The 24,580-nt window shown below is 42.9% G+C and overlaps 1 protein-coding gene across 1 annotated transcript in view; it reads left to right on the top strand.

Annotated features, from left to right (window-relative positions):
* Nucleotides 1–24,580, top strand: part of MAMLD1 (mastermind like domain containing 1) — a 120,880-nt gene that overhangs the window by 39,643 nt on the left and 56,657 nt on the right. The window contains exon 2 of the mRNA XM_049644430.1: nucleotides 21,921–22,079. Coding sequence (XP_049500387.1) covers nucleotides 21,984–22,079 — 96 coding nt within the window. The 5' untranslated portion in view covers nucleotides 21,921–21,983. The remainder of the gene's footprint in view (nucleotides 1–21,920; nucleotides 22,080–24,580) is intronic.

A 24,580-nucleotide genomic window follows, 5' to 3' on the forward strand; every position in this document is an offset into this window, starting at 1 on the left:
ATTTTGGTTGTGAACCCATCTGCCCAAGTGTAGGATGCGGGAACCGTTGCTTGAGAAAAAACTAGGGACTTTTTATTGACTGTGACCTCAGTGTAATTCGGCCTGCCAGAATAATTCGGCCTGCTGGGCCTGCCAACGGTGTCACCATGATCTTAGGCTGAGTGCCCGCAGTGGGCTGTTGGGTGTGATGTTGAAGGTACTGCTGTGTCCTTCCCTGGGGCTTGGTCCTTGGTTCATATCGAGTGGTATAGACAAGCAGAAGTAGCCAGCAGGATGGTGAGAGACGGAGTGATAAAGAGGCTCAAAATTACCTGCATGCAGCCAGCAACCTCCCATGCTGGGACTTGAACCCAGGGACCCTGATTCCAACTTCAGAGCTTTTTCATAAACACCCATGCAAGACGCTATAGACACTGAACACCAAGCCTTGGAATCATTTCATTCTGATTCTTCTGAGCATGTTGACGAATGCTTTGAGAGTTGGAAAACATTTTAATAGAAAGCAGAGACCCTATCAGCCTTTGTAGATGTGCAGGCTCCTCCCTCTAACTTCGATACCCGAGAGAAACTCAGCAGAGATACTCTGTCATAAAAAGCAATTTCTTAAATGAATATGAAATCAATTTCAGAAACCATCAGAACCTTCTTAACCGTTTTAGAAGGGAAATATTACAATTACAAAACAATACCTTTTGGATGCACCAAGGTTATACAGCTAGCAGAACTTTATTGTACCTTAACTTCACTGCAATAAACAATGAAAAGTTTGTCTTATACCTTCAGTATTTCTCCCATCCTTTTTTTTTTGTATAAGTAAAAAGAGGAAGGATGAACCAGTATGACACAGGCAGCTTGATTAGATGAATAAATGGATGGCTGATTGGATGAATGAACTGTGGTCTTGGCACAGAAGTGTGTGTTTGGAATGTTTCTGAATTCCTAACCAACCTTGTGCACAGTTGACGGGTGATGATGGATGACACTCTAGTGAAGAGCCTGTGGCTCTGTGGCTCTGTAACATGCCCTAGTGATATGCCTTTCAAGCTCTGGCTGTTTGAACCCTTAAACCCCAGAAATATACATTTACATTTAATCCAAGAACAGAGTTAAATATTTATCCTTGAAGGAATTAGAGCATGATGGACTAGTGAAGTTGTGGAGGTGGTACTGATTTGGATTGCAAAGAGATCAGTCCAGAAGAAATAAATGCAGTGGATAGAGTCAGGCTCAGGAGAAGCTAGAATTGCATCTTTCCTAGCGGGCTCAGGATGCCTCCTCAGGTGATCGGAGCCAGCTGGGGCCCTTGAGCAGGATAGAATCAGCCCAAAGTAGAACTTTAGTCACTTTCCTGAAACTTCCTCCTGGTGAGCTAGCACACTGTACATGTGGCCTCACAGTCTTAAGCCGCAGCCAATGGCATGAGTTTGTTTGTTTTCTGTCTCAGGCAAGACAGTTTTGATCAAGAAAAGATGTCTTATTCATTCTGTATTAGCATTTGAATTTATGGGATGTGTCAAGTGATTTGCATGTAAGATCTGCTTGGGACGCAGCAGTCTGTCCTTTGCTCGTGACAGATCACAGCAGTGCAGTTTCATGTTGGATAAGTAGGCGAACTCGGCATAGGACTGGGAACAGGAATCGGCTCGTGTAATTTGAACTGTGTAAATTCACTCTTGCTATCAAGCCAAGTAGCCTCCAAAAGTATTCATGACAGTTTTCCCTTTCAGCCAGTTGCCTGCTGATCACACTTGTGTGCATTTTGTTGACTGTGTCCTCAAAGGGGAGTGTCTGGGAACCATTTCCGAAATGCACAGCAATTTTCCCACTTTTTGTGGAAACCAGGGCCATTGTTGCCAACTCGTGATAAATATCTTGAAAATTAGAATGTTTCATCCAAAGCTGGTGGTAGCAGACTTGACTGTTTTCTTTCATTTGTGAAATAATATCTAAAATATTTGCAAAGAAGCATTTCCAAGAATGGAGAGAATTTATTTCATCATCATAAGTCCTGAAAGCACATTTTCCTCCCATCAAATGAGATTTCACATGAAGTCTGTAAGTGCAACACTAGGGTTTTTTTCCCATTATTCTAAATCCATATATAGAGTGGAATGTGTTAAGGAAGACAACTTAAACATGAACTCTTCACAAATCTTTTCTTTCCTAATAACAGTAATCTTTATTTTGAAAGAAACGGCTGTTCTGTTTCTTCTTTTAACTCACTGCTCCTATAGGCCATTAAGTACGCTTCCCTTGTACTGCTCACCTTCTTAGGTAGTTTTCTGAGTGGACCCTTGACAGTGTAGTTGGAGACAGAAGGCTAGACTGTGGGTGGAGGCCTTACAGGGACATCTTCTTGCCAGGCCCAGTGACAGCTGGCCACATTCCTCTCTTAACTGTGGCCTCATTTCCTCCCACTTTCTTTTTTGAGCATTTTGGACTCTGAGGTTGATGAAGAGTTCTTGAACATTGTCCTAATTAGTGACCCAGGGCTCTGATCCCCAGATTGCCTGTGTACCACCCAGGGGACAGGGAGCAGGGGATTCCATGGGTCTTTGGTTTAATGCAGAAAGAGAGGATCCCAAAGTCCACCCAGCCCCACTGGGAATCAGGAGCCGGTCTAGAGTGTTTCCAGTAGCTCTGGCAAGGAAGTCAGAACAGGTAGATGGCTGTAGAAGAAAGTTGATGTTGAGGTGGTGCCGGCTGATAAGCCTCATAGGGTCCTCCAGGCCAAAGTCATTAAGACGTTGAGAGTAGGTGAAACCCAAAGAGGTAAAGAGGCTCGCCCATCAGCCTTGGCAGGGACAGGCTGAAACCTCAGTGTGGCTGGCAGGGTCATACTTTGAAGGGAGGCAGGGTCATGGACAGCCTGGGAGGCAGCCTCAGGGTTTTATTAGGCTTCCTCTGCCTGGTACCTTTCAGAATGTGAACCCGAGGGAACATTAGCTCATGCGCCTGTCCTCAGTCCAGCTGTTGCCATGGTGCCCTGACTTGGGATTCATTGTCAGCTCTCCCTGCCCATCGTTCCTGTGATCCTGAACAAGTCTGTGCCTTGGTTTCCATACTGGTATACCTATAATCTCTAGTTTTCCCTCCCAATATTAACATTCTAGGATCCTAATCAAACTTTACTGTAAAGGAGGAGGGCACAAAAAGGGACTACTTCCTTTCAGCACAGTGGCTTGCTCCATTTCCTGCATTGTAGAAAGGGCCTACCCACCCCATGCCCCCGCCCCTCTGTCCCATGGGTTTTCCAGTTCAGGTTCTCCTCCGACCCTCACATGATACATGTGAGGGGGAGAAGAGCCAAGGAGATCAGTCCCATTTTGCAGATGAGGAGCCTGAGGCTCACAGAGGTCAAGTGGTTTGTGTAACATGGAAGTGGAACCCAGGTCCCCTGGCTCCCAGGTCCTGCCTGTGATTTCACCTTGGCCACTAGCTAACAGCACGCTACACACCACTATGTGCCTGGTTTGGCTGTGGTTACGGTTGGCTGCTGGCACCTGGGCCCAAGTGACAGGTGTTTACAAGCTGTTTCTACATTCTGAGGCTATTGCCTGGTGAAGTTACTGCAAAGTCAAACCGTGTCCAACGCTTTCCCCCTCCGTAGCCCAGCACTGCCAGTTTTACTTGTATGGGAAGTCCAGGGGACAACACTGCTTTTGGTCACTTCGAGGGGAATGGACCTTGCTTGTGTGCCTTCCCATAGCTAAGTGGCAGGAAGGGCTGGAAAGGAGGAGGGCAGCTGCCGCGTGCTTCCCTCTGCTGGCCGCCACTGGGCCCAGCCAGAAGGTAGAGAGGCCAGGCTCCCACCAGTACTGAGGCAGTGTTCCCAGCTGAGAGAGGGACCGCTTTCTCCAGGGCACCTAGTGCTCCCGGCGGGGAGATGGAGGGAAATCTGTGTGTCTGTCTGTGTCTGTGTATCTGTGTATGTGTGTGCACGTGTGTGTCTGTGTGCATGTCTGCGTGTGTCTGTGTGTGTGCACGTGTGTGTCTGTGCATGTGTGTATGTCTGCCTGTGTGTGCATTTCTATGTGTATCTCTTTCTGTATGTATGTGTGACTGTGCATTTGTGTCTGTGTGCGTTTCTGAATGCACATGCAACTGTATGTGTGTATGTGTGTGTATGTATGTGTGACATTTGTGTGTGTGTCAATGTGTTTCTGTGTGCATATATGACTGTGTGCATCTGTGTCTCTGTGTACGTTCATGTAACAACATGTGAGCGGGATGGTCTGGTTCTGCAGAGGACACCACAGCAGTTTCCTGAAACCTTCCAACACAACCCCAAATTTAATGATCAGCTGTGCAGAAGCTTAGAGAAAGTCAACTTATAGGCATTCAACACATGGAAAAGTCAGCAAGTAGTGGGCCCGGCCTTCACTTGCACTACCATGTTAAATCTCAGGGCTCTTTCAGTTCTCAAAGTATATGATGTCTATAACAGGAAAAGATAATGCTGCACAAGTCTAATAAAAAATGACGTCTTGACAAAACTTGGCCTCACATCACCTCGCAGGCCAGTCCTGCCGCAGTCATTCGTGACAAGATTAGCATTGTCATCACTGCCCTAAGACTGTCTCAGTCTGCCCTAATTTCTTGGTGTCCCCATGTTCCAGAAAACTCTGCTCTCTGTTTGCCATAATGGGTGGCCATCATGCACTGCTCAGATTTAAAGTCAAATCCCTTTCAGGGCGGGGCCAACTGGACAAACAGTACTGTCAGCTGACTTAGTGGTCTGTACCAGTCTTGGCCCCCTGAAGCAGGACTCTGCCATCTGAGCCCACTGTGTGGGACTGCAGGACATTTGTACTTGCCAGGAAGCCCCAACTCCAAGTGTATCTGTCACTGAGTGGCACATGATACCCAGATGGGGGTCATTTGGGGAGGGAGGACATTTTTAACATCAGTGGCATGAAACCCCAAAGGCAAAAGGAGGCAAAGTGGGGAGTTCCTGGGGAGCAGCAGTGGCAGTGCGAAAAGTGTAATCAACCAGACCTTGAGATATCATTTCCACATCAACTTGGTAAATTTTCTCCTGAGTATGTGAGTCACTAGCGAAAGGTCACCAGCAACAGGTGAAAAGGCCCATTGACATCCCATTTCACAAGGAGCCAGTTTTACTAAGAGTAGAGGATAGGTGAATGGATACAGAAGAGTTGGTTTATATACACAATGGAATATTACTCAGTCATAAAAAATGAAGTCTTGCCATTTGCTACGACATGGATGGAGCTAGAGAGTATAATGCTAAGCCAAATAAGTCAGTCAGAGAAAGACAGAGACCATATGATTTCACTCATATGTGGAATTTAAGAAACAAAATAAATGAGCAAAGGAAGAGAGAGAGAACCCAAGAAACAGACTCTCAACTATAGGTAGCACACCGATGGTTACCAGAGGAGAGAGGGTGGGGGGGGGGGGGGGAATGGGTGAAACAGGTGATGGGGATTAAGGCGAGCACTTGTGTTGATGAGCACAAGGTGATGCATGGAAGTGTTGAATTACTATATCGTACACCTGAAACTAATATAACACTGTTATCTAACTGGAATTAAAATAAAAACTTAAAAAAAGAGTAGAGGATATAGACTTTCTTTTTTTGAAAAACTTACAAGATGTTCTTTCATCCTTTCTCTAAAAGGAGCGTCTTTCTAAAATCCCAAGTTAGATTAAGGAGTGATAATTTGGGCTTTTTGAAAAAGTTCAATTAGTATGTAATTCACATATCGTACAATTCACTGTTTGAAAATTTAGAATGAATGAATGAGTTTTAGCATATTCACAGACATGTGCAAACCATCATCACAATTCTAGAACATTTTTATCTCCCTCAAAAGAATCCCAGCCTCCATCACGCCACATTCTCCCCTCTCCCCACAGCCCTAGGCAACTACAAATCTAGTTTCTTTCTCTACAGACTTGCCTATTCTGGACATTTCATATAAATGGAATCATACAATCTATAGCCTCTTGTACCTGACATCTTTCACTTAGCATCTTGATTTCAAGGTACCTCCATGTTGTAGTACATATCACACTTCATTCCTTTAAAAAAATGTTTGTTTATTTTTGAGAGAGAGACAGCATGTGAGTGGGGGAGGGGCAGAGGGAGAAGAAGACACACAATCGGAAGCAGGCTCCAGGCTCTGAACTGCCAGCACAGAGACTGACGCCGGGCTCGAACTCACAAACTGTGACATCATGACCCGAGCCGAAATTGGATGCTTAACCACCTGAGCCATCCAGGTGCCCCACATTTCATTCCTTTTTATGGTTGAATAACATCCCATTGTATAGATAGACCACATTTTCCTTCTCCATTCACCAGTTGATAGACATTTGGGTGATTAAACCTCTTGGCTGTTATGAATAGTGCTACTATGAACATTCATTTGCAGGTTTTTGTGTAGACATGTTTTCAGGTCTCTTGGGTATACACCCAAGAGCAGAATTGCTGAATCATGTAACTACTCTATGTTTAACTTGCTCAGGAACCATCACACTGTTTTCCAGAGTGCGCCATTTTATGTTCCCACCAGCAATATTTGAGGGTTCCAATTTTTCCACATCACTTTGGAATTTTTAAAGCCAACTTTTAAAAAGTAAGAGTGGTATTGGTGTTTTGGAATATTGATATATTTATTAGCACAAGGCTATATAATTCTATGCCTTATAGTTCTGCACACTATCAAAGCAGTCCTTTCAAATGCACAGAAATATTGAGGAACATGTCATGTATTCCTACGGACACATGGGCTCCAACACACCAGGTCATCAGCACCCTAGACTGAGGGACTGCTTTAGAAGGTTCTAGTCCAGGCTTCCACCCAAACTCGAATCCACTCTACAGATCCATCCAGCAGATAGTTCCTGGCCCCCTACTGTGTGTTCTGACTCTGGAGCTGCAGCCACATAGAAGCCATGCTTCCTTCCCTCAGAGAGTTTACAAACCAGAGGGGAAGCCAACTGTTAGACAAGTACATCCTGCCCTGGCTGATGGGGACACAAAGGGAGCTCTTCATATGTACCTTGTAGGAGGGTTGGAGAGAGCCAGTGAAATGCTCTGTGTGAATTGCCAAACAGATGCCTGATTCATGGTGGGCACCCAGTGGTAGCTGTTGTATTTCTGCATAGAAGTTTGCACTTTACACAAGAGGAAACTGAGTCTTTAAGGTTAAGCAGCTTTCCCAGAGCCCCATAACTCATGACTAAGAATCTGGTCTTCCTGCTTCAGGGCCTGTCATTGGGCTCCAAAGCCCTGCCTATACTGACATAGAAGCCTGGCCTCTTTAACACTTGAGCTGCCTGTCTCCAGCCTGGGTTCTGCCTGCTTCTCCTAGGTCTGAATCCTGCTGGACCATGGCATCCTACTTGACTTGTGCCCAGCTTAACACTAAGATTGCTAGTGGCAGATAGTAATTATTCACAGTTAGCCAGTACCTTTTAGTGATCTGCTGTGATTAGTACCCACAGTGGCCATGATTGATGGCAGTGAGCTGCTGGGTCTGTTCCTCATGCAATGTTCTCTGCCTATCAGCAGCCCCATACTTCTTCCCACCATCCAGCCTGGAAGTCTGGAAGGTATGAGTGGCCTTAGCTTCCTGGTCTGCATGCAGCCAGCCATCAAGCCAAGGGAATCTTCATTGGAGGAACCTCTTTCCCTTTGTTTCCTTGCTTCTCCTTTCCCACGTGGCCCCTGCACCACAGTTTTGTCTAGAGAATTTTTGTAAACTGTTTGCCATGAGCACAGCACTGCATCAGGTGCTCTGGTTCCAAGCTGCCTGGGATAGGTAGGATGATCCCTGGCTTTAGGTTAATGGGGTGGGCAGATGAATAATAGTCCAGAACCGAGTGTTCTCTAAGTGCCCAGAGCCGAAGACTGCCCTGGGCTCTGAACGCTCCAGCTCTTAGACATCCTAATGAGAGATTATATTTCGCCACAAAAGAAGAAGTACCCTGAGCCCAACCAGTGAGTGTACTCTGCTGTGGACACAGGCCACTCCTTGCTGGTTTCCACCTTCTCATAAAAACAGTTTTGTCCCTGGTGTATGATTTTGATGGGGCTGCCATAACAGAATTCCACAGACTGGGAGGCTTAGACAACAGACATCTATTTTCTCACACTTCGAAGATAGAAGTCTGAAATCAAAGTGTCATTAGGGCCACACTCCCTCTGAAGGGGCCACAGAAGGATCTGGTACTTCTTGGCTTGTGGCAGCATCACCCCAGTCCTCACATGACCTTCTCCCTGTGAGTGTGCCTCTGGATTCAAATGTCCCCTTTTCATAAGGACACCAGTCATACCAAATTAGGGGCCCACCCTACTCCAGTATGACCTCATCTTTACTTACATCTGCGATGACCCTATTTGCAAATGAAGTCACATTCTGAAGTACTGGGGTTAGGATGACAATATATGATTGGGAAGGGGACACAGTTCCACCTGACCTATAGCAGTAGTGCGCATGTTCGAAAACAGATTTGACTTATTTAGCCATCCATATCGTAGATGTGTTCATCTGCAAGCCCATTCGAAACCTGGAGGTCTTTGGGATTTTTTCTTTGCTTTGGGGGCTAAATTTCACCCTTGAAAGATGAGGGCTCTCCTATTGAATGGCTTCTGTCCTGACGAAAAATCTGCCCAACAACCTGGAGCCTCGGGGTGGGGCATCATGGGCTCAGAGGTTGCCTGGGGAATGGCTGAGCAGTGCCCGTCTCCTCACCCTCACCCCACCCAGGGTACATAGAGGAAGAAGTGGTTGGGATGAGGGACACTCTCGGGTCCGTTGGTGAAGCTGAGAAGTAGGCCTCACGGTGCAGCATGCCGTTTGGCTCTTCTGGTCCAAAACCCAAGGCTATTCCTGGCCAAGCTGGTAGGGGCTGGGGGTCAAAGGCATGAGGACTGCTTTGTGCTTTTTTTTTTTTAATGTTTATTTTTGAGAGAGAGAGAGAGAAAACGCATAAGTGGGGGGGGGGAGAGAGGGAGACACAGAATCTGAAACAAGCTCCAAGCTCTGAGCTGTCAGCACAGAGCCCGACGCGGGGCTTGAACCCATGAATTGTGAGATCATGACCTGAGCCGAAGTCTGACGCTTAACCGACTGAGCCACCCAGGCACCCCAGGACTGCTTTGTGCTTTTAAAGAAGATTCCAGGGGACCCCTGAGTGGCCTAGTCAGCTAAGCATCTGACTCTGGGTTTTGGCTCAGGTCATGATCTCATGGTTTGTGAGTTCGAGCCCCACATCAGGCTCTGTACGGACAGCTCAGAGCCTGGAGCCTATTTCAGATTCTCTGTCTCCCTCTCTCTCTGCCCCTTCCCTGCATTCTCTCTCTCTCTCTCTTAAAATAAATAAACATTTAAAAAAAGAAGATTTCAGGGTTGCTCCAGCAATATCCTCATGCTCCCCTTCCTTTCTTGCCACGTGCCTTTAATCTGGCTCCTCGTTTCCTTCCACTGTCACACGTGAAGTTAGGCAGCAGAAAGGTAGAGTTGGCCCCCGCTGGCACTTAGAGGTGGACATCAGGGATCTGGCAGAGTCTGCAGACCTGCAAGAGGTCAGGCACTAGAGGCATGGCTAATGCGGGGTGGGGTGAGCCGGTGATAGCCCCAGAGGTACTAGTGTGCCTTCAGAGCTCAGGCTGATGTCTTCCAGATGTGGGTGGCCAGGAGCTCCCAGGTATGCACTTAGAGCCTGAGGGGGAAAGAGAGACTGCCCACCGGCCTCTGTTCTGAAGCTGAGGTCTGAGATCAGTCCTTGCCCCACCCTGATCCCCACGTGCTCAGTCCGCAAACTCACAAAGCAACACATATCCCTGGAGCATTTCATTTCTTTATGAAATGGCAAGTTGAGTGTACATGGATTTGTGAGACTCAAATCCAAACTGCGTGGCAGATGGTTTTAGGGTTCGTCTACAGCCCTGGATTGTGCTTGGCTGAGAAAAATTGCTGGGGGTTGGTTTCTTTTAATGCAAGGGGCGTAGACTTCCCAGACAGGTGCTCATGGGCACTGCCAGGGGAGGAGAAGCCCAGGCAGGCCTCAGGGGTGGGAAGGTGGCAGACCCCTGCTGTGGACAGAAAGGTCTGCCCAAGGGCTCTTTCGCAGGCCCAGGTTCATCTAGAGGGAAAGAGAAAATGAGACCGTGTCCCGAGGCTGGGGGTGGGAGACTCCTATGACTTGGACCAAACAAAGTCAATTTCCAGGTGGGACATCCTGCCAGCGCCCTCCTCCATTGGCTGTGATCCCCAGCCCTGGGTCCATCCAGTACCCAAGTGCACTGATGTGATGCTGAGCCAGTAGGCTGCTACTGCGGACCAGAGAATCAGGCCTTTGTTCAGGAAGCTCTGGCCATTACCCCCACTTGTCCCCTTTACATTGGCTGCTGGGAGCCACAAAGGGGCAGGACAAGAAATCAGTGGAGTGAAGTCTTTAAAAGCAAAAGCGGCATTTTTTTTTTTTTTTTTTTTGCCTTTTTTCTTTCGAGCTGAATGGGTAGCTTGTTTGATGTCGATAGGTTTTGTGTTGCCAGCCCTGAAATAAGATCCGGGCCTCCGTCCCCCACACGGGCTCCAGATGCCGGGCCAGAGAGTTAGTGATGGCCTCTGTGGTAAATGGGGTCTCTTTTTTCCAGTTTTCTTTGGGTGCATTGTATGTTATATGCCATTTTGTCCCCAGATCCTAGTATTTGAGTGAGGTCACAGCCAAGGCCTCGGGCTTGGCCCCTGAAGTACTCAAGAAAGATTTGGGTGGGAATTGTTTTTTAAAGAATAAAAAGGTCTATACAAACTTCTGGATCTGGACACTGAAATCTGTTTGGAATAGCAGTTCGATTCTTATTTTGAAGTAATTACAGATGCATGGGAAATTGCAAATCACAGTTGTATAATATTAAAACTAAAAAATCAGTATTACTGCAGGTTTTTTTCTTTTTTATTACAGTTTTATTTTAGAGAGAGAGAGCATGCATGAGTGGGGGAGGAGCAGAGAGAGGATCCCAAGCAGACTCCATGCTGTCGGCACAGAGCCCAGTGCGGGGCTCGATCTCATAAACTGTGAGGTCATGACCTATGAGCTCAAGAGTCAGATGCTTAACCAACTGAGCCACCTAGGTGCCCTGCTACAGTTTTATTTTTTTTTCTAATGAGTCTTGCTACAGCTCTCTCGCATGGACAGAAATTGTTACTTGCAGGGGTACCTGGGTGGCTCAGTCGGTTAAGTGTTCAACTTCAGCTCAGGTCATGATCTCACAGTTCATGGGTTCAAGCCCCATGTCAGGCTCTGTGCTGACAGCTTAGAGCCTGGAGCCTGCTTTGGATTCTGTGTCTCCCTCTCTCTCTGCCCCTCCCCTGTTTGCACTCTGTCTGTCAAAAATAAACATTCAAAAAAATTTAAAAAAAGAAAAAAGAAATTGTCACTTGCATGTTTAGTTTTAGAAGAAACTACCAAACCGTCTTGCAGAGTATTTGTACCATTTTACATTCCCACCAGCAGTGCATGGGTGAACCCATTTCTCCACATCCTCACCTGGTTTTGCTGTCATAACTGGTTTTGATTTTAGCAATTCTCTAATGGTTAATGATATTCAGCATCTTTGGATGTCCTTATCTGCCACCCATGAAACTCGACAGTGGAATGTCTTTTCATGTCTTTTGCCCATTTTCTACTTGGATAGTAGTTTGTCTTCCTACCATTGAGTTTTGAGGTTCCTTATATATTCTAGATACTAGTCCTTTATCACACACGAGATTGCACATATTTTCTCCTATTCACAGGGTCACAGAGCCAAAGATTTTATTTTTGATAAGGTCTGATTTGTCGATATTTTTTATGGGGCATGCTTTTGGGATCACATCTGAGAAAGAACATTTTGTCTAGCTCTTCATCCTGAAGATGTTCTACTTTTTTCTTTTCATGAAACTTGTATATTTTGACATCTTACACTTAATTCCATGGTCAATTTTGAGTTAATTTTTGTGTGAGGGGTGAGGTTGAGTTTGATGTTCACTTTTTGCCTACAGATGTTCCTTTGCTCCAGAACCATGTGTTAAGAATGCTATCATTCCTGCACCGGATTGCTTTTGTGCTTTTGCCAAAAATCAGTTGGGCATATTAGTGCGGGTCTTTTTCTGGGTTCTGGGTTCTATTTCAGTTATCTGTGTGTCTGTCCCTCTGCCAATACCGGACAGTCTTGATTAATGCAGCCATATAATAAGTCTAGCAACCAGAAAATCGTTTCACCTCTTCTACTTCCATTGCCTTTCCACTTAATATTGGAAAATTGTTCCCATTTATTTTAAATCTTGTAAATCTTGTCTGTATCTACAAAGGAATCGGGATTTTGATAGGACTTGGTTAAAGCTGCATATGAATTTGAGAAAAACTGACATCTTTACTATGCTGAGTCCTCCAGTCTATGAACACAGAATATCCCTCCATTCATTTAGCTCTTCTCTCTTTCCTTTCATCAGTGTTGTGCAGTTTTTAGCATGTAAGTCCTATACATGTTTTGTTTGGGTCTCACCTAGGAAGTTTTGGGGCAGTAGTCCATGGTACTGTATTTTTAATCCAGTGTCCATTTATTCATTGATGGTACTTATAAATGTAATTGATTTTTATTTGTTGATCTTGTATCCTGAGACCTTGCCGAACTCACTTCTTGGTTCTAGGAGTTTCTTTGTAAATTTCTTAAGGTTTTTCAATGTAGACAATTATGTCAACTGCAAATAGAGATAGTTTTACTTCTTCTTTTCTAATATGCATGCCTTTCATTTCATTTTCTTACCTTAATGTACTAGCTAGAACTTCCCAGTGCTTCATTTTTTTTAATTGAGATATATTTGACAGACAACACTGTAAGTTTAAAGTGTACAACATATTGATTTGGTACAAGCAATGAAGAGAGCAGACATCCTTGCCTTGTTAACAATCTTATAGGGAAGGCATTTTTTTAAATGTTTTAAGTTTATTTATTTATTTTTGAGAGAAAGAAAGCACAAGTCAAGGAGGGGCAGAGAGAGAGAGGGAGACAGAGAATCCCAAGCAGGCTCTGCAGAGCCTGACGGGGGGCTCAAACCCACAAGCCACGAGATCATGACCTGAGCCAAATTGGGACTCTTAACCAACTGAGCCACCCAGGCGCCCCTTATAGGGAAGGCATTTATTTTTTAATCATTAAGTGTGATGTTATCCGTAGGTTCAATGTAGACATTCTTTATCAAGTAGAGTAAGTTCCCACCTATTCCTGGTTTCCTGAGGATCTTTTTTTTTTTTTTATCATGAATGGATGTTGAATTTTGTGAAGTGATTTTTCTGCATCAAATGATATGATTATATGATTTTAATTGAAGTTTTTGTTTTGAGATAATTGTAGATGAACATGCAGTTGTAAGAAATAATGCAAATAGATTCCATGTCCCTTTAGCCAGCTTCCCCTAATGATAACATCTTGCAAAACTATAGTGTGATATCACAACCAGGATGCTGACTCTGGTACAGTCAAGGTACAGAACATTTCCATCACCACATGTACCCCCTCATGTTGCCCATGTGTGGATGCATCCACTTCCTTCCCTCACTCATTCCTTCCTTAATCCTTGGCAACCGCCAATCAGTCCATTTTTATAGTTTTGACATTTCGAGATTGTTACATAAATGGAATCACACAGTATGTAAATTGAGGGGATTGGCTCTTTTCACTCAGCAGAATTCTCTGCAGATTCATCCAGGTCATTATATAGATCAACAGTTATGTCTTTGTATTGCTGAATAGTACTCCACGGTATATATGCACCAGTTTGTTTAATCATTCATCCATTGAAGGACTTCTGGGTTGTTTCCCGTGTTTTGGCTACTATGAATAAAGCTACTACAAACACTCCTTTGCGAATTTTTGTATGAACGCAAGTGCTTGTTCCTCTGGGGTAAATACCCAGGAGTTCAACTGCTAGGTCCTATAACGGTTGCGTGTTTGGTTTTAAAGAAACCACTAAACAGTTTTGCAGTGACTGTTTTTGCGGAGTGACTTTTTCATTCCCACCAGCAATGCGTGTGCAATCTGATTCCTCTCACTGTTGCCAGTATTTAGTGTGGTCACTAGTTTCTTTTTTCTTTTTCTTTTTTTTTTTTTGGTCACTATTTTTTTAAAGGTGAAATTCACATAACAACTTAGTGTTATTTAATACATTCACAATGTACTAAAGCATCACCTCTATCTAGTTCCTAAACATTTACTGAAATAAAACCCCTTACTCATAAAGCAGTCATTCTCCATTCTCCCCTCCCCCAGCTCTGGAAAACACCAATTCTGATTTCTGCCTGCATGCATTTACCTATTCCGGACATTTAAGATAACTTCATACATTACGTGACTTTCTGCGACTGGCTTTTTTCACTTAGTGTAATGTTATAAATGTTCATACACATGGCAGCATGTGGCAGACAGTACTTCATGCCTTTGCATGACAGAGTAACAGTCCATGGTATGGTTATACCAAAACTTGCTTATCCATTTATACATTGATGGACATTTGGGTTATTTCCACCTTTTGATGATCATGAATGATGTGCTTATGAACATTTGTGTAAAAGTATTTGAATACCTATTTTTGATTCTTTGGGAGATATACCTAGGAGTGCGATTGTGGGGTCAGATGGTAATTCTGTGTTACTTTTTAAGGAACTGCCAAACTGTTCTCCCCGGCACTTGTAACATTTAAATTCCCATCAGGAATGTACGAGGGTTCCGATTTCTCCACATTCTTGCCAACCCTTGTCATTTTCCTTTTTTTAAGTATGCCATCCTAATGGGCAGGATGTGGTATGTCATGGTTTTGATTTGCATTTCCCTAACACCTGTGGTATTGAGCATCTTTACACGTGCTTATTGGCCATAAGTTTATCTTGTTTGGAGAAATGTCTATTCAAGTCTTTTGCCCATTTTTTAGATTGTATTGTTTTTTCATTGTTGGGTTGTAAGAGGTCTTTATACATTCTAAATACTAGAACCTTATCAGATATATGATTTGCAGTTGTTTTCTTTCATTCTGTGAGCTATCTTTACTTTCTTGATAATGACCTTTGATGCATAAAAGTTTTTCATTTTGATGAAGTCCAACTTACCTATTTTTTCCTTTTGTTGCTCATGCTCTTGGTGTGATGTTTAAGAACCATTGCCAAACCCAATGTCATAAAGATTTTCCCTTATGTTTTCTTCTATACGTTTTATAGTTTGAGCTCCTATGTTTAGGTTGATCCATTGAGTTGATTTTTTTTAATGTAGTGTGAGGGAGGGGTCCAACATCATCCTTTTGCATGTGACACATTTGCACATTTTGCTAAAGAGACTATTTCCTCCACTGAGTGGTCTTGACACCCATTTTGAAAATCAATTGGCCACAGTTTTATGGCTTTATTTCTGGATTCTCGAGTCTATTCCATTGGCTTATATGTCTGTCTTATTCCAATAGCATGCTGTTTTGATTACTGTAGTTTTGCAGTAAGTTTTAAAACTGGAAAGTGTGAATCCTCCAATTTTGTTCTTTTTCAACATTGTTTTGAGGGGATCATATGAATTTTATTATTTTGCTTGTCAGTATGGTGGATAATGTGGGTTGACTTTTGAATATTGAACCAGCTTTGCATCCCTAGAATAAACCCAACTTGATCATAGTGTATAATTCTTCTCATAAACTGCTAGAACTGTGTTAAGGATTTCTGTGTTGGTATGCATGAGAAATATTAGTCCGTAGTCTTCTTTATACAGTCTTCATTCTTACAGTCAGGGTAACACAGTTCTTGGGAAGTGTTCCCTCTAGTTTCTGAAGAGATTATGTAGAATCAGTGCTAATTCTTCTTTAAACAATCGGAATAATTCTAGTGAAATTGTCTAAGCCTGGAGTTGTCATTTTCTGGAATTTTTTAAAATTAGGAATTCCTTTAATAATTATCTTGGGTAAATTTTGGTAGTTTGTGCTTTTAGAATAATTGGCCCATTTCATCTAATTTCCAAATTCATGTGGGTAGGGATACTTGTAGTATTTCCTTATTCTTTACATGTCTACAGGATCAGTAGCAATATTACCTTTTTCATTCCAATATTGGTAATTTGTGTCTTCCCTCATTTTTCTTTGTCAGTCATTCTAGATGCTTGTCAGCTTTATTGTTTTGTCTAAGAACCACCTTTTCCCCATTGGGTTTCATTGTTTTTCTGTTTTCAATATAATTTCAGTATCAATATCTGTTGTTTATATACCCTTCCTTCTGTTTGTTTTAGGTTTATTTTACTCTTCTTTTTCTTGGTCCCTTAGTTGGAAACTTATATTATTGTGTTTAGACCTCTCCCCATTTCTATTATAAACATTTAGTGCTATAAATTTCCCCTCCCAGCACAGCTTTACCTGTGTCCCACAAATTTTGATATATTGTATTTTCATTTTCATTCAGTTCAATATATTTTTAAAATTTCTCTTGAGAACTCCTCTTTGACTCATGTATATATTAAAAAAATTTTTAATGTTTTTATCTATTTTTGAAGGAGAGAGACAGAGCATGAGCGGGGTAGGAGCAGAGAGAGAGGGAGACACAGAATTTGAAGCAGGCTCCAGGCTCTGAGCTGTCAGCACAGAGCCTAATGCGGGACTCAAACTCACAAACTGTGAGATCATGACCTGAGCCAAAGCCAGATGCTCAACCAACTGAACCACCCAGGTGCCCTATATATATATATATATATATATATATATTTTTTTTTTTTTTTTTAAGTGTGTTGTTTAGTTTCCAAGTGTTTGGAGATTTTCCTATTGTCTTTCTGTTGTTTCCTAATTTGATCCCATTGTAGTCAGAGAAAACACTGTGAATTACCTCAATTCTTTTAAATGTTTGTGGATTGTTTTATAGTCCAGAATATGTCTTTGTTGGTATATATTCCTTGGGTGCTTGAAAAGAATGTAAATTCTACTGTTTTTTTGCTGGAGTGTTCTATAAATGTCAATTAGATCTTGTTAGATGATGATGTTGAGTTCTTTGTATCTTGTTGATTTTCTGTCTAGTTCTATCAGTTGTTGAGAGAGGATGTTGAAGTCTCCACTATAAACGTGAATGTTTCTATTTCTATTTTCAATTCTTTTAATTTTTGCTTCATGTATCATGCAGCTCTATAGGCTGGTGCATGCATAGTTAGGATGACTATGTATTCTTGGTGGATCGACCCTTTTATCATTATGTAACACCATTCTCTGTCTCTGGTAATTTTCTTTGTTCTGAAGTTTACTTTATCTACTAATTCTAGAGCCACCCCATTACTATTTTTATTAACTCTTGCATGATATATCCTTTTTCATCTTTTTACTCTCAACCTGTTCATATCATTATATTTGAGATGAGCATCTCACAGACAGCATATAGTTGGGTCATGGTTTTGTTTGTTTGTTTGTTTTAATCCACTCTGCCAATGTCTGTCTTTTAATTGGTGGATTTAGATCATTCTCATTTTAGCGAACTTACTGTTAGTTAGTGCTTAATTATACCAATTTATTTTGTTCTGTTTTTGTTTCTTTCTAAAAAATTTTTATTTAAATCCAAGTTAGTTAACATGTAATGTAATAATGATTTTGGAAGTAGAAGTTAGTGATTCATCACTTATGTATAACACCCAGTGCTCATCCCAACGTGCCCTTCTTAATGCCCATCTCCCATTTAGCCCATCCCCCCACCCAACTCCCCTCTGGCAACCCTCAGTTTGTTCTCTGTATTTAAGAGTCTCTTATGGTTTGCCTCCTCTCTCATTTTAACTTATTTTCCCTCCCTTCCCCTATATTCATCTGTTGTGCTTCTGAAATTCGGCATATGAGTGAAATCATATATTTATCTTTCTCTGACTGACTTATTTCACTTAGCATAATACATTGTAGTTCCATCCACATTGTTGCAAATGGCAAGATTTCATTCTTTTTGATTGCTCAGTAATATTATATATACACAGTGGCGCCTGGGTGGCTCAGTCGGTTAAGCGGCCGACTTCAGCTCGGGTCACGATCTCGCGGTCCGTGAGTTCGAGCCCGCGTCGGGCTCTGGGCTGATGGCTCAGAGCCTGGAGGCTGCTTCCGATTCTGTGTCTCCTTCTCTCTCTGCCCCTCCCCCGTTCATGCTCTGTCTCAAAAATAAATAAAACGTTAAAAAAATTATACACACACACACACACACACAGACCATGTATTATTTATCCATTTATCAGGTGATGGACATTAGGGCTCTTTCCATAATGTGGCTATTGTTGATAGTGCTGGTATAAACATGGGGGGTGCATGTGCCCCTTTGAGCCAACATTTTTGTATCCTTTGGATAAATACCTAGTAGTGCAATTGCTGGGTTGTAGGGTAGTTCTAGTTTTATGTTTTTGAGGAACCTGCATACTATTCTCCAGAACGGCTGCACCAGTTTGCATTCCTACCAATAGTGCAAAAGTGTTCCCCTTTCTCTGCATCCTCGCCAACATCTGTTGTTTCCTGAGTTGTTCATTTTAGCCATTCTGACAGGTGTGAGGTGGTATCTCATTGTGGTTTTGATTTGCATTTCCCTGGTGATGAGTGATGTTGAGGATCTTTTCATGTGTCTATTAGCCATCTGGATGTCTTCTTTGGAGAAGTGTCTGTCCACGTCTTTTGCCCATTTCTTCACTGGATTATTTATTTTTTGGGTGTTGAGTTTGATAAGTTCTTTATAGATTTTGGATACTAGCTCTTTATCCAATATGTCATTTGAAAATACCTTCTCCCATTCTGTCAGTTGCCTTTTAGTTTTGTTGATTGTTTCCTTTGCTGTGCAGAAGCTTTTTATCTTGATAAGGTCCCAATAGTTCATTTTTCCTTTTGTTTCCCTTGCCTCCAGACACATGTCTAGTAAGAAGTTGCTTCTTCAAAGGTCAAAGAGGTCAAAGAGGTTGTTGCCTGTTTTCTCCTCTAGGATTTTGATGGCTTCCTGTCTTATGTTTAGGTCTTTCATCCATTTTGAGTTTATTTTTGTATATGGTATAAGAAAGTGGTCCAGGTTCATTCTTCTACATGCCACTGTCCAGTTTTCCCAACACCATTTGCTAAAAAGACTGTCTTTCCATTGGATATTCTTTCCTGCTTTGTCAAAGATTGGTTGGCCATATATTTGTGGGTCTATTTCTGGATTCTCTATTCTGTTCCATTGATCTATGTGTCTGTTTTTGTGTCAGTACCATATTGTCTTGATGATTACAGCTTTTTAGTATAGCTTGAAGTCCGAAATTGTGATGCCTCCAGCTTTGGTTTTCTTCTTCAGGATTTATTTGACTATTTGGGGTCTTTTCTGGTTCCATACAAGTTTTAGGATTGTTTGTTTCTAGCTCTGTAAAGAATGTAGTGTTATTTTGTAAGGGGTTGCATTGAACGTGTAGATTGCTTTGGGTAGCATTGACATTTTAACAATATTTGTTCTTCTGATCCACAAGCATGGAATGTTCTTCCATTTCTTTGTGTCTTCTTCAATTTCTTTCATAAGCTTTCTATAGTTTTCAGCATACGGATCTTTTACCTCTATGATTAGGTTTATTCCTAGGTATTTTATGGGTTTTGGTGCAATTGTAAATGAGATCAAGTCTTTGATTTCTCTTTCTGCTGCTTCACTGTTGGTGTATAGAAATGTTTTGGTTTCTTTATTTTCTCTGTCTTGACTTCCTGTAGGTTACTTAAACATTTTTTGAAATTCATTTGATGATTCATGTAGAGTGTTTTTGCATGGATCTTTTTGTGTGCCATTTTAAGTGGTTATTCTAGGTATTATGTCATATATACATAACTTGTAATAGTCCATTGATGTCAACCTTTTTCCATTTTGAGTGAAGTATGGGAACCTTAGCCCTCTTTTCACCTCTTTACCCTCCCCTGTTTATAATGTAATTGTGTTAAATATTTCTTCCACATAACATTTAGGACCACAGAATGTAATGTTATAATTGGTGCTTCAGCCATAATTTAGAAAACTTGAGAGGAGAAGGAAAGTCTATTATATTTACCCATATTTTTTCTTTCCATTGTACATTCTTCCTTGGTGGTGTCCAGAATCCCTTATTTTATCACTTCCTTTCTGTTTAGAGAACTTCCTTTAGCCATTATCTTAGGAGGGGTCTGTTACTAACAAATACTTTTAGTGTCCCTTTATCTGAGAATATCTTGATTCCCCTTCCATATCCGAAGCATATTTTCCCTAGGTATAAGATTCCGGGTTGACAGTTCTCTTATTTCAGCACTTACTTAGCTCTTCTGTTTTAGCTGACTTCTCTGACAATGCTTTGGCAGGGAAGGAGGCACCGTCTCATTTCTTTCATGTGGGTATTGAAGTCTAGGCTCCTCACTTAGCCTTCATCGACACCAAGGAGTTTAGGGTGGCTCATTACTGCTGGGCAGTGTGGTAGTTCTAGCTTCCTACTAGGCTTTCACTGATACCATCCTGGCTGGGATCGGTGGAAGTGCCTCATTACCATTCCCCATATGATCCCACTGAAATTGGCGGTGATGGGATGTGGACTCATTACCACTCTGCAGGGTAAAAGATCCTGACTGTCTGTTAGGCCTCCTTTGATACCACCCCAGGGGGACAGGAAGAAATAAATCATTATTGCCAGATGGGGGTGGAGTCTAGGCCCCACTTAGCCTTTGATGTTGGGACTTGGTGGGACCACACTTTTTTTCGGTGGTATTTAGGTGAATTGTACCAGTTCTTGGATACAAATTTTCTGCCTTGGTAGTCTTCCCTTGTCCTAGTCCTTTAGCTAAAGAAAGTAAACTTTTGTTGGGGGACTTTTTGCCTGTGTCCATTGGCATTTTGGGGTTGCCAACTTCTTCAGGTCCATGTCTGATATTGGTGAGCCAAAAGGAAACCCAGAGAACTCACCACCACATCGTTCCTCAAGTCCCAAGGTCCCTTCTTCTTTCCACTTTTTGGGGTCTTCTTATGTTTGTTTTATATAAATACCCAGAGATTTTAGTGTACTCACTGGGAAAATGGGAAGAGTACGTTTCCATTTTTCCAGAGGCAGAAGTGTAGACATTGCATTTTAGTGCCTGATGCCATACTGTCAAGGGGATTTCTGAGGAGAAATGAATGAATGCAGAGCAGTTATTTCATGTCTACATCATGAAAAACAAAAAGAAATGAAATAAAATAAAGTGAAAAAAAATAAAAAAGCTTTACTTGGTTTAGCACAGGTCTGCTTATCTGTTGTGGAGAGCATACCTTGGGGTAGACCTTATCACAGCCTGCTTTGTTGGTTTTTTCATAAACCAGTACAGCAGGGCTTCATGAGCCCTTTCCAACACCCATTGCCTCGTTCCACTGACAGTCAGGCTATAAACTGTTAGTCAGATCACTTGGCTGGGTGCTAGTGGGGCCAGAGTTGGGAGCTGCTCCTTCAGTAGGCCATAAGGCTTACTCTAGTAGAGCAGAAGTAGCCATAAGCTGTCACCTGACCCACCTACCATGGTTTTAGTATAAGAAAATTGTGCTAGAGAACAGAAGAGTCTTTCCCTCGATTTCACTGCATATCTATCACACATGCAAAATAGCCAGACCTAGGACCCAGATTCTCTGCCTTTAAGCCTAGTGTTATTTTAGTTACATCAGGCTGCTTCTCTACCCATCCTTCAGCTCTCCAGTGAATTCTGCTCTGCCCCATAGCTGGGGACTGCCATCTCATCCCAGCCAACTGCTTTACAGAAGTGCCCCTCATCCCTGGGGGTGGGAGGGACTCAATGAGGGTGGTGGGGTGGGGAGAGAGACATGAAAGGGAATGTGGCTGACTCCACCCAAACCTGTCCTCAGAGTGAAAGTCTGTGATTCACGGGGTCTATGGTCTCATCTTCATATCTGAAAGACAGTGTACTTTTTGTCTCCCTAAGCCCTGTGTCTAGGTCGTTTGGGAAGCGCCTTGGAGAGTCAAGAATAAAATTGCAGGTCAAACAATGGATGACTGGAAAAGTCGGCTTGTAATCAAGAGCATGGTTCCCCATTTCGCCATGGTGGGAAATCGTCAGGAGCCCAGAAAGCTCCAGGAATCGGTCAGACAATGGGCTATTGGGGGGAGGGGGGTGTTGAATGCTTCTAATCTTAAACTTGAACATAAGATGTGTTATTGAAATTCTCTGTGCAAATTTGTTGGCAGGGAACCAACCCAAAATGTAAGGGACTAGAATCTGACCTAGAAAAGATGTAGGAGATGAGCTGACCTTACCCCTTATGAATTTCTGGAAGAGCAGGAAATATAGTCCAAGGCTCCATCTGGATTCCCGGTCTAATGATCTCTGCACTGCACCCCTTCAGCTAGAAAGAAAGGAAGAGTGAGAAGGAAGAAAAGCCTTCTTTTTCTCTTAATAGAAACCAGGGAATGTGGGACTGATGGGCACTAGATATATTTCATTAGCTTCCTAGTACCACTGAGAACAAGAAGCCAGTGAGTAGGGAACAGAATGAGATTCCCATTCAACTCTCTGGCTCTGGTGTCCTTTTAAAAACCCATTTGACAAATTCCTACTTTCCCCCCTTGGGACCCAGACATCATCCAAATATCTGAAACTCGGGGTTAGGGCTTCCAGTGGTAGGTCTAGGAGCCAGGATGATAGAGGAGACCATGAGAGCCACTGGTTAGTTGAATTTGACATCAAAAGCCTGCAACATCACTAATCTACCAAGATTAGCTCCATTAGTAGGAGTTGCAGCAAACACAATGGCTGTTATCTCAGTGTATTGGGTCCACAGAGGAGTGGCTTACTTAATCTCTGGAATTAATAGAGCAGAGAGGAAATGGCTCTTATAGAGCCATGGGTCTGCTTCCTTCCTGTTCAGAGAACTGGGAGCTTGGGGCTCTGAGGTAACGTCATTTCACATAACTAGAGGGCCTGGCCTCTCCAATTCCAAGGGCAATCCACTTTCAGTAAGTCAGCTTTCTATTTAGTTTAGGATTCTGAGATGTGCACAGGTGTTGGGAAAGATTGTCGAAATCTTGCTTCTTTGTTTTTCCTCATTGTCTACCACCAACAGTGTATTGAGAATGTAGTATCTGGTTGAGTACATAGACATTAACAGACTTTGATTACTAGAGTTCCAGCTCACAGAGATGGCAGTCAGATGGGATGACAGTCATGGAGCAATCACTTGGCCGGCCACCTGTCCTCCAAGTTTCCAGCCCTTCAGTCAGGCATCTTGTAGCAGGCAATCTCTAACCTCCATCCTAATTACCCCTCAGATTTCTTGCTTCTCTTTTATGGTCAACAAACGAATCAGTGAAGGAAAACCTCATGATAATACATCCAGAGTCCAGATTCATTTGGGCGTGACTTTCAATTTCTCCTTTGTTTCACACCTGTTTTTGTTCCTAGGAGCCATGGGTAGGTTGTATTTGCAAGGGTCCTCTTCTCCTTCTCCTCATGAGCCCCACCAACACCCTTTAAAAAAACTATGACTAGTAAGTAACTGCTTTGGTTTTCATCAGTATAAACTCAATGCTGAAAGGGTTTTCCTTAGAATAGGCCCTTGGAACAGCCATCCATGCCCTCACGTGGGAGAAGTTGCCATTGCTCATGCCATTTCTGGGCTTGGCGTCTCTTTGCAGATGGCCTTTTAGAGCCCTTTGTAAGCCTTGCCAAAAGCTCACATTTATTGCTTTAGACTCACTCCTTGGACTTGATCAAAATCAGTCCTTCTCCTTCTTCTGTGGCACACCTTGTTCACTGCCCTTGGCTCTAACTGAGCAACCTGACCGTTTCCAAAATTCCAAGCTATCCTAGAAGACCAAGGATTTGCCCCAGTTGAGGGAATCCAAAAAACATGCCTCAGGCTCCAAAAGCACCTCTGTCAGATGAGTCCTGTTTGCAACAAAAAGCACATGTGTCTTCTTGGAAGATGCATGTGGCCTCTGAAGGTGATGATATTGAAGGAGCCCACTCCTTTGGCTGGGCCTGATAGGTAGGCATAGAGTCTGGCCCAGCAGGTACTGCTGTTGCTATCAGCCAGCAGCCAGGGCAGTCCTTGGCTTGAGCATAGCTGAATTTTCCTGGTTGTTAAATCTCTGCAGCCTTGGGAAGACACCGGCTCTAACATGGAGCTCTGCAGTACACACTGAGGTTCTCAGCAGCCTGGGTGTTTGTGGCCTGAGGGACAGAGACAGATGAAATGCAGAATGGCCTGTTGGTTTGCCTCAGCTGTATCTCCACTGTTTCCGTTGCTTACTAACATCCAACGATGACACCCTGCCCCCGCCCCCAGCCGCAGGAAACTGTGTACACCACTCTCCCTCATCCTGCAAGCATCTTTTTCCCATGGAGACCTGATTGAGACACTCAGCTGACTTGGTTCTCTTGTCTTTTCCCCCAAAACAAACTATCAACAACAACAAAAGCAACAACAACAAAAATGTTTCAAGTAAAGATCTGTTAATAAAATTCTATCACCCTCAAAGGAGAATTCTTTTAAATTAGCCCCAGGCTTTCCAGGAATGCGAATAATCGAGAATCCCCTTGCAGGAAAATGTACATCTGATGTGATGATTATTCTTGGCCTAAGA

This window comes from Panthera uncia, chromosome X (genome assembly GCF_023721935.1).
Source record: "Panthera uncia isolate 11264 chromosome X, Puncia_PCG_1.0, whole genome shotgun sequence".
Lineage (NCBI taxonomy): Eukaryota > Metazoa > Chordata > Mammalia > Carnivora > Felidae > Panthera > Panthera uncia.